This window comes from Pseudoliparis swirei, unplaced genomic scaffold (genome assembly GCF_029220125.1).
Source record: "Pseudoliparis swirei isolate HS2019 ecotype Mariana Trench unplaced genomic scaffold, NWPU_hadal_v1 hadal_184, whole genome shotgun sequence".
Classification (NCBI taxonomy): domain Eukaryota; kingdom Metazoa; phylum Chordata; class Actinopteri; order Perciformes; family Liparidae; genus Pseudoliparis; species Pseudoliparis swirei.
In genome coordinates this window covers 1-10,027 of record NW_026613420.1, presented here as the reverse complement: position 1 = coordinate 10,027, position 10,027 = coordinate 1, and the positions used below count along the sequence as shown (strand labels likewise).

General features: G+C 41.7%; 1 protein-coding gene and 1 long non-coding RNA gene across 2 annotated transcripts; both read right to left on the bottom strand.

Annotated features, from left to right (window-relative positions):
• Positions 1–1,820: 1,820 nt before the first annotated feature.
• Positions 1,821–7,118, bottom strand: LOC130191613 (ADP-ribosylation factor GTPase-activating protein 3-like). Its single transcript, XM_056411259.1, has 16 exons — positions 6,958–7,118; positions 6,205–6,323; positions 5,859–5,931; positions 5,625–5,756; positions 5,380–5,460; positions 5,172–5,265; positions 5,018–5,077; positions 4,857–4,903; positions 4,609–4,757; positions 4,378–4,509; positions 4,020–4,151; positions 3,542–3,694; positions 3,307–3,433; positions 2,867–2,954; positions 2,405–2,529; positions 1,821–2,313 (listed from the first exon to the last, which is right to left on the bottom strand). The coding sequence occupies exons 1-16, from the start codon at positions 7,024–7,026 to the stop codon at positions 2,296–2,298; spliced, it is 1,599 nt and encodes a 532-aa protein (XP_056267234.1). The 5' UTR covers positions 7,027–7,118; the 3' UTR covers positions 1,821–2,295.
• Positions 7,119–7,901: 783 nt separating this feature from the next.
• On the bottom strand, positions 7,902–10,021 carry LOC130191612 (uncharacterized). Its single transcript, XR_008831238.1, has 2 exons — positions 9,857–10,021; positions 7,902–9,770 (listed from the first exon to the last, which is right to left on the bottom strand). It is a non-coding gene; the product is annotated as an uncharacterized LOC130191612 (long non-coding RNA).
• Positions 10,022–10,027: the final 6 nt, after the last annotated feature.

The following is a 10,027-nucleotide window of genomic DNA, read 5'->3' as shown; positions in this document are numbered from 1 at the left end:
TTTGTGGGGTTAAAACTGTTGATAGGAACACACAAAACAATTGAAGATGTAAAATTATGAAAGACACTTTTTTGCATACAAACAAAATGAACAAGTAAAAGAGCTTCGGCACAAACCATTTATTTGGCATGTTTCAAAAAGATCTTACTTACATTTTGAGTGTCAAAATATGTCAAAACTTGATTATCTGTAGCTTTCTATAAATGGTAATTAAAAGCCCTATACATCATTGTATGCAGCAGTACTATACAGCTTGTATTGAACAGTTCTACCAATACGTAATAGGGCCCAACAGCCAGATGCGTCATCGGCTGTTGGGCCCTAAAACTTATACAAGCTCCAATTCTTTTTTGTTACATTTAACAATATTAAAAACGGCAGAAGACAAAAAAAAAATTCTTACAAAAATCAACCGAGAAAACAATAATTAGTATGACACGGACGCAACGTCAACTGAGAGGCAAACGGTTAAATTGTAATACAGTTCATACATTCAAGCAAAAAAAGCTGCCACGTGCAATTTTTTAGAACAAATAATGTGCAAGAAGGTAATCGGACGACTCCACAGCAAAGCAACACGAGGGACCGTCAACCAGATATTTGGACTAAGGCATAGAGTGATGGAGTAAACTTAATATTTGGTCGTTGAAGGATCTACGACTTTCAATTTTAGTGTTTTTTTTAAAGCGGAATAACCATAATATAAACCTCCTGCAGCTGATCGGGGATATACACTCTAGTCCCTCAGCTCTGCAGTTAGATATCTTTAACTTTACCTGAAGCCCAAGTTATTCCACATCAGAGCCATGAACGGATAGCAACCATATTTTCTATTGCTTTTAAATATGAAATCCCAAAAATCATACCATTTTGGCAGTGTGTGTTACAGCAACGACTGAAGAGTGTGTAAAGGGGTGTTTACATTCGTATTTGAAGTGAACATTGATATTTGTGTTGGACCTGAAAGATACAGAAGAGTTAACTGGAAAGTCGTAAATACAAATACCAACAAAAAAACCCATCTACAAATTAAAAAACCCAAATCATCTTTAAATGGTCACCCCTTCAAAAAGTCTTGCATCTACTAAAGGTTACAGCGTTGAGCACGTTATCGATTATTACGTCATCGCGAAGTTTTTTCCGATTCAAAGCAACAGCATCGAGATACATAAATAAAATGCGTTGAGCAGCCACGTTCTGACGCCGTTAAGCAGAACGCTTCGGGAATATAATTAGATGACGAGATTGATAACTCACCGCACCTTTTCATTGGTCAGAGCCAGGCTAGCTGTTTCCCCCCGTTCCCAGTCTTTATGCTAAGCTAAGCTACGCAGCTACAGCCTGTTTTATTAAACTGGCAGATATGAGTTATTAATNCCCCCCGTTCCCAGTCTTTATGCTAAGCTAAGCTACGCAGCTACAGCCTGTGTTATTAAACTGGCAGATATGAGAGTTATTAATCTTCTCAACTTGGCGAGAAAGTCGAATGAGCATATTCCCCAAAATGACGAAATCTTCCTTTAAAACTCAAGTTTTCAAAAGCTGCAAAAACAGATAAACAGATAATAAACAGATAGATGCAACACAGATAATACAGCTTCTGTGCCAATGAGGCCAATTTCCAGTTTCCATAATAGAGATGTGTACATATAGCACCATATATATATATATATCGGTTATAAAGGAGCAAATATAAGTGCACTTTGGAGACAGAAAGGACACTTTTGCACCCGTGGGAATATGCAAAACAAGCACCGTTAAAAACACAAGAAGCTTGTGATGAGTTGAGAGTATGTCGACCAATTAAAAACAAAACTGAATCGTCTCCACTGTTTATTATCTTTTTAACCTTTTCAACTCAAAAAGGAATCAAAATGCAAATATCCATCCTTGAAAACATCATAAACCCTGTTATACATATACTAATACTTCTAAATAATTAAACCCCTCCCAAAGATCTCAACGCAAACTAAGCAATAAACTGCAAACTAAATATTCTTCATAACTGTACTGTACACAGGGGGAGGGGGGGGGCATTACTTCCACTGAAAATATTGTGCTTGATCCTCCTGATTCAAACAACTCTTGTATATATAGATATATATATATATATATACACATACACACACACACAATCTAATAAAAAACTAGATATAGATGCATTCAGGGTGTCATTTCGGATGCCTTCATAGAACAGATATTGGCTCCCAGCGACTCACTGGGAAACTTATCTGACTCCGTTCAGGAGAGGACGACTATTAAGGGCGCCGACTCCAAGAGGAGGCGCACCGCGGCTCAGGAGCTGTAGTGATCCTGGAGGAGAAGAGGAAAAGAAAATACACATATTTACATTTGTCAGAGAAGATGTTTGGTGTTTTTTTGGGGAGTCGTATTTGGGACCCACCTGAATGGTGTTGACGACGCCGCTGGCCATGACGGAGAGCTTCCCCGCGACGGTGCGCACGCCCAGCTTGAGCTGCGACATGTCGGGAGCGCTGGGCAGCACGTTGGTCAGGCGGTAGGAGCTCGCTGCGAGGACGCAGAGGGAACACGCTGAACACACGGACAGACGGAGGACACGCAGGAACGGCTCGGCCTCACACGCGTGTTCCCAAGTGGCACACGCCAGTGAGTTAAGAGAATTTATGTCGCCGCCCGATTTTAATTTGCACAAAATTGGTCCAGATCTGTCGTGAGAGTCTCGTACGGGACATCCTGCCTCTCCACAACATAATGGCTTCACCTGCAGTTACAACGCTACATCACAAGGCCCGGTGTGTCTCTGGGTAATTACACTTACACTTAATTCTATTGCCATGTTTCAGATATTAAATTGTTTTTGGGTGGAGCAGCAGCAGTTTCTCACCGGTTTGTTTCTTTGGATCCTCGAACAGGTCCGCTGAACTTATCGAGGAACTCCCAGAATATCTTTCCAGTCGAGATTTGGCCTCGTACTAGAAGAACAGAAACATACACACATTTATTTTGTAGAGACACTCGAGTTCCAGTTAAGGTTGAGTCATACATAGTTATAGATTAGATTAGATATTCCTTTATTTGTCCCACAGTGGGGAACGTTCAGGATCACAGCACATTAGAGCATTTATACAAGATCAAAAGAAAACACAAAACTAAATAAACAGAGGAAACTAAATATATACACAAGCCGACATACCGACACCAGGAATTACAGTCCTTGTATAAGACATTGAACACCACATTGAGCATCTACAATAAAGAAATATAACCCAATTCATACAGCATACACAACATCTAAAAAGGGTGGAGTATGTTTTCTTTTTGTACCTCGAAGTTATCTTTTTTCCCAAAGAACATGTCGGAGGAGATGGCTTTCACGTTGCCGCCAAACTTTTTCTGAGCTTCTCCTGTGTCCGACACCGGGGCGGCTTCGTGTTTTCTTCTGCCCGTGGGTCTGATGCCAAACGATCAAGAAATAAGCATCAATGTTAAGTTCCTACCGTTTCAAATAACAACAAGTAGTGAAACATCACGAGGACTCACACTCACACACACACCCTACCTGTCGTTCAGAGATGTGATGGTGGAGGCCAAGAAGAAGTCCGGCTCTGGTTTCTTGCTCTCCTTCAGCCAGCCACCCTCCTCACCTCGATCGTCCCACCTCGCCGCGAAGATATCGGCGGTTTCCGTTTGATCCTCAAAGCGGGACAAGATCCTAAAAGAGAAGGACAGAATAATGACAGATTCTAAAATAATGGCGATGGAGTAAAACATTGGCCTCATGAAGCATCGTGATCAACAGCTGGGCGGAAGGCAGATTGTTTAATATTACGGTCCTTTAGGCCAGGACACAGTTGTTAATGCAACTCACAGTTCATCAAAACAAAGAACAAAGAAAGCAAATAAAACACTCCATGCATGTAATATTTACAAGATCAGAATAGTCAAAAAAATAACACTTTTAAAACTAAACAGCAGTTTCCACACAAAATGAAGCTGATAAACATTAATAATATCAGCGTTAGCAATATGTATCTGACCTAGAGCTGAAGGACCCTTCGTCCTCATCATCCTCAGTGAACAGTCGTGCTTTGGTCCTTTGCTCCTTCTTCCCCATTGGACTCTCCTGCTGGATGATGTGCATGTCTGATGTCACAGAGTGAGACACTCCACTAAGGGAGGAGGGACAAGGAGACACGTTTTAATGGACAATTATAACGCTTTTCCACGACATTTTCCCCTAAAAAACACCAACTGCTAGACAATAAACCCAGAAGAACAGAACCGTATGGAACAAATCACTGGAAATGTTATTTATCGTCCATAATTATTGAACCCTGGTGAGAGCAAGATTCAGGTTGCTCAGCAACAGGACCACCAGCCTCTCCACCATCGTACCTCCGCATGCCGAGGCCCATGCCCAGTCGCTCCGCTTGCACCTTCTTATTCCCCTCCAAGCCCTTCAACTTATTTTCCTCCATTTTCCTCTGCTGCTCGAAATCCTGACAGGCCAGCCGCAGGAACGGAGAGCTGGGAGGGCGGAAGGGAGGCGAGTTTAGGAAATGACAAAACGAGAGGGGGAGAAGAAGAAGAAGGTAGAAACCCATCAAAGACAGTAAAGGAGCTCACATGGACTGCTCAGGCTGGTTGTTCTTGGCGGCACCGGGGCGGTCGTCTTTCTCCCGGAGCTTGTCGGCCGCTTGAGCCTTCTTCTCTAGATCGGAGAAACTCTTGCTGCTGACCTTCTGGGCGCCCAGGCCGCCCTTCTTAGAGGCCAACTGGAAGCAGACACATTGTTACAAAACATGCAAAGTCTGTAAACAACACATACCGACGACGACACAAACCGTCCCAGCGAAAGATACTCGAGTACGCACCGTTTTCTTGGCAGCGCTCGGCTTCTTCTTCAGAAGAGAGGAGGGCTCTGGAGAGAGTGAAGAACGGCAACGTTACATTTCAGTTTAGCAATAATTCAGATCCAAAAACAAGGCAAAAAAAATAAAAAGGGAAATACTGAAAGTGAAGGATATGAACCAACCTGAACTTGTTTTTGGATAACCACTCAGCATATTCACACTGGGACCATCATCTAGATTACCTGCAGAAATTATAAATGTATATAAATGTGTGACGAGCCAAATAAAGAGGATGGAAATAGATACCATAAGGACATGGTTGTATTTTGTGGATACCGTTTCTCTCTTCCTCCGTTTGCTCGGTTGAAGGCTTCTCTGATGTGGTGACGCTGAGACTCGGTTTGGGCATGTTCAAATTGTCAGGAAGAGTCTGAACAGAGACACGCGGCACAATTACTCATCCCACATCGCTCTAAGTGGGTCTCCAACAAGCAGGTTTGTGGATGAAAAATCACACCGAAGCAAGGCTAGCACACTCCTATACCTGTGAATGCAGACTGAAGAAATCCAACTGCTTGTCCTCTGGTAACGTTGAGGAGAGAGGAGCCTGACTGCCAAGCCACAGCTGGACAGAGGAGAGAAACATGTGCACTTCAAGATTCAGAATCATTGATGCAAAGTGTGATAAGCAAAGAGGAACTGAACAAGAAGTTAGTTTCATTTGTTTACATTCTTCCACTCAACCTGCAAGCATGGGATGTTTTTAGTGAACTAACTCGTCTGCATTACCTCAGTGCCATGGAGTCTGGTCGCTTGTGTGGCTAAAGTCTTCATCTTGTCTTTGTACAGGGTAGCAGCCCGGCTGTTGTACTTGGTATTGGCCGCGCTGGTTGTGCATCCATGTTGACTGAAGAAGGAAATCTGCAGATATATAAACGGGAAAGTCGACACTTTAGGTTAAATAACGTGCGTGTCGCGCAAAGCTGTTGATAGTGTGCTGATGTGCTGCGTTCAGGGACTGACCGCATTGGCGTTGCCTCCCACTTGCATACATCTGAGCTGAAACCACGACCAATTGGAATCCAGCTCTGTGGACCTGTGCAACACAACAAAGTCAGGATTTAAGAGGGACAAACAGCATCTCAGGTTCTAGCACAATTCTCTCCCTGGCATTTGACTCTTGTCTGGATGTCCCGCAGCTTATCTTAAAATGAATTCAATTAAAATCTGTTTGGTACATATTATTATATTGAGTTTCTTTACTAATTGCTATCCTACCTGTGTGGTATTTCCTGCTAAAAACTGCTTAGTGTGGCAATTTGTGACTAATATTCCTGAAAGTACACTTAATGAATAGGTCCTGACTTACCTGATGAAGGTCAGGTGCACCCCAAGAGATCTGTGTGTCCCAGAGCAATCTATACACAGGAACACACCGTAGGTGATGCTGGCCCAACTGGGGTTTTTAGCTGAGCAGTCAAAGCAAACCTAGGAAGTGAATATATAAAACAGGGCAATTTATAGCTGAATGAAAAAAGCAAAGACTGTCATTCCAGATCACAAGTTTAAAATATATATTTTTTTCTTAAATAGAAAAAAAGTGGGAGTAAACAATGTGGTTTGTAACCATAACGGTCTGAAGTGCATGTTGGTATTCACGCTATCTGGCGACTGAATCAAACAGCTGTTGGTGATTGCGCAATAAAATCCACTCTTTCTCTAATAAATAAATAAAAAACAGGACTTAAACCCGGATGTATGGCGAGCACGTGTTTACATTTCCAAGAGGACGGAGGTGTGAAAGACTTAACAAACATAGCGAGAGCTTCAGGTCAACCGTCAAACACGCAGCGCGTTAGCTAGCTCGGCTGTGCCACTCGGCTAACGTAACATCTGGTTTCCGCTGACACGTTTTATTCCGCTTTAAATGTCCCACAATTCACCAAAAACTGTCGCGTGACTTAGCGGTTGGCCGTTAACTGTTCAATTCAGCTGACACGCATTACAGCTAGCTTTCGGCGTTTTCTCACAGTGCGACGTGTCAGGTACATTCAGCTCAACTTCCTTGTTAAAATAGAGTCCGCCGCCGCCGTTTAAATAAAATAACTAAAATAACTCTCACCTTATTTGGAGGAACCGCGCGAAGTCGCTTAAAAATCGCGGCGATGTCCTGCTTGCCCGGCACGGACATTGTTCTATGTATGGAATAAAACTGACGGTTCGACAGCCACGCAGCTTGTAGGATGAACAAAAAATAGCCGCTGTGTTTTCCTCAATCGACTGAATACGACACGTCACTGGGGCAACATCATCGTCGAGCCGTGATTGGTTCAAATTAACCCGTGGTTGTGTTATGGAAGCAAGGGCCTCTGGGTAATGGCGTTTTTCTCGTCGTTGCGCCAGTCGTAGTGGCCGGAATACGTATCTAGATAATTTAAGGACTTTTTTTGTTCCTTTTTAAGTTTTTATACATTGAATTAATGTTTGTCTATTTAATCTATATATATATATGCTTTTAATTCAAGTTACAGACTTTAACTTTCTTAATCAGTTAATCTGCTAAAACTATAATCATTCTCCCTTAGAAGTAGTTTTGTGGAATCCAGTCTTGCACCAAAATAAATAATATTTTTGTTAACAAATAATTGCCAATTAAGATCCTTCAGGTGTTGGAATGGGACATACATCCCCCAAATAAAAGTGTGAATTTGAAGTATAAAGTTGCACAAGCCTCCCCACTTTTAGGATTATGTGTTTACGATTGGTGAAGTGAATTTCATAAATTATATGATCAAGCAAGTTAGCATGGAATTCACTTTTTTGAACTGCAGATCTGCCTCCATTGACTTTTAAATAGTCAATAGGAAACTCTACAAATAAAATAACTGTACAACCAAACTACTGATGTTTAGTATTACATTAATTATATTCAAAGTGCACTTTTTTCTTAACACATAGAGAAAGATTAAGCTTTTTGTTTAGTTTTTTACATCTCGTAAAAATGTTAACATCATAAATTGAAGGTTAAAGAAAATAAATATATCTCTACTCAAGACAAAGCCAAAGTGTATTTCTTCCAATAAATTCATTTATTATGTAGTTTTACAAACCTCACTGTGCAAGTACAGCCGTTGCTGCGTTTTGACGTCATCCCCGACAACGTGGACATGTCTCCTCTCTCGCCAGTAATATAGAGAACAACTCATCCTCCGCGTGTGCTGCAGTTAAACGCATCAAATAGCTTCTTTTTTTCTTCTCTCCAACGATTTCATCGAGAAAGTGTGAAAAATATTTTGGAGCTTGCGTAAGGGAAATAAGACTGCAGAAAAAAAACAATCCTACAAAATACATGATGATCCAAACATATGTATTCAGGTAATTAAAACAGGTAGATCCGTTCATATCATATAGCTTCCTAAGGGAAAATTAACAATTATTCACACATGTGATGATTAATTCAATGATTATGGCCCTCTGTGTTGGGAAAAAAAAAGGTCATATTTACAAATATATCATAACAGATTCAGGGGATATTTGACATAAAACATTCGATTACCGAACAAACTGACTCCGTCACAGCATTCCAACAAGAGTAGAACAAAAAGCACTTGTGGCATCATAAATTAACAATCAATTTCAAACTACATATCATCTGATATCGATGCTTAATTTGTTCTAATATTTCTCATCCAGGCTATTTACATGCATGTATGCAATGCCATACTTGGCCGTGGTTTTATTGCTATGAATTGTAATATATTCCCCCCCCCCCAACAAAAAAAACATAAAAAATGTCTCCCATAACTTGACCGTGAGAGCATTTACAACATGGAGATTCAAGTGTGATAAACGTTTGTGAGAAACTTTCAGTGTCGTGATGAAAAAATAACCCAAATAAGTATTACAATCTACAATCAACAGAAGGTATTGACTTTTTCTCTCTCGTGAAGAGCTTCAGGGCACTTTGTTCTGGGGTTAATGAGTCAGTACAAGGAAAAAAAACAAGCTTAAGTCAGCAAAAACAATCAAAAGTGATAAAACACTATCAGTGAATGTACATTCAAATTGCAACGACTAGAGGAACCGACCCAGTGCGAACTACATGAAGACCACGTCGGCACGAGGCTCGAATTGATTTGATCGTTCCTTATAAAATAACCACAACAGTCGAACTGAACGGAGATCGCAGAACCCTGAAAAGGAATGAACGACGTAAGTAAACACGGATTTCTAAAACCAGGTCAAACCCGTCGCACTAATCTCAACACAAGGGCCCACTTTGTCAAAGGAATATGGATCAATCAACAGTTATGGACTGGATCAGGTAGAAATGGGCTCAAACCTAAAAAGAAAAAAAGTAGATAATGGTGTTTATAAAAGGGTCATCTCCCTTAAACAATCCACAGAGGCTCGCTTATCGAGGCCGCACGTAACATCGCAAGACGATTCGTCAGAGTGTCATCCCAGTGTTTCGTTTGAACAATATATAAATTCACACATACGTTTTTGTTTCATCGAATATATAGACTTGAAAGGCTATTATTTTTGTAACAGCGTAAATGGGATTCTAAGTAACAACGTATCTTACACTGACAGCAATTTTTTTCTCTCTCCCCTCTGTGATTCTTCTTCGCCTTGTTGTTAAATTTCCATCAGTCAGTCTGTGGCGAGTAACGTCTCAAGTGGTCCTTTTCTTAAATAAAATCGGCCACCTCTCTTCTCCAACACCGGGCCGGTGAGGAAAGGAGTTTAAAATAAGCCGGCGTGGTTCTCCTTCCCAGCCGCACGTCGACTTCCCTCTTCACATGTATTCATTCGTGTTTTACTGGATGCCCTCCACGTAGTTGGCGGGATAGAGGCCCGTTTTCCCATCCTTGAGCCGACCTCTGCACCAACCCTGATCATCTTCTTCTCCGACTTTGGTTAATTCTTCTCCTACAGGGAGGAGAGGAGGAGAAAGGGATGAATATTTGTTATTTTTGTAGTCTCTGAATTTTGTTGTCGTCTTTCACACCACGAACCTGCTTTGAAGGTCAGCTCATCCTGCTCCTGCCCGTCGTAGTCGTAGAGGGCCCTGACGGCCACGGAGAGGGCCGGAGCCGCCGGCTCGTCTTCGAATGGGTTCCCGTCGCCGTTGGTGGAGAAGGGGTTAGCGCCAGTGTCCTCGTCTGACCAATCGGGAGTCTTCTCCG

Excerpts from the sequence above, each read along its gene's own strand:
- LOC130191613 (XM_056411259.1), bottom strand. The coding sequence starts at position 7,026 with ATGTCCGTGCCGGGCAAGCAGGACATCGCCGCGATTTTTAAGCGACTT. Across the intron at positions 5,757-5,858 it reads TGGGAGGCAACGCCAATGCG|ATTTCCTTCTTCAGTCAACA; the intron begins GTCAGTCCCTGA and ends ATATATCTGCAG. Across the intron at positions 4,904-5,017 it reads TTATCCAAAAACAAGTTCAG|AGCCCTCCTCTCTTCTGAAG; the intron begins GTTGGTTCATAT and ends CACTCTCTCCAG.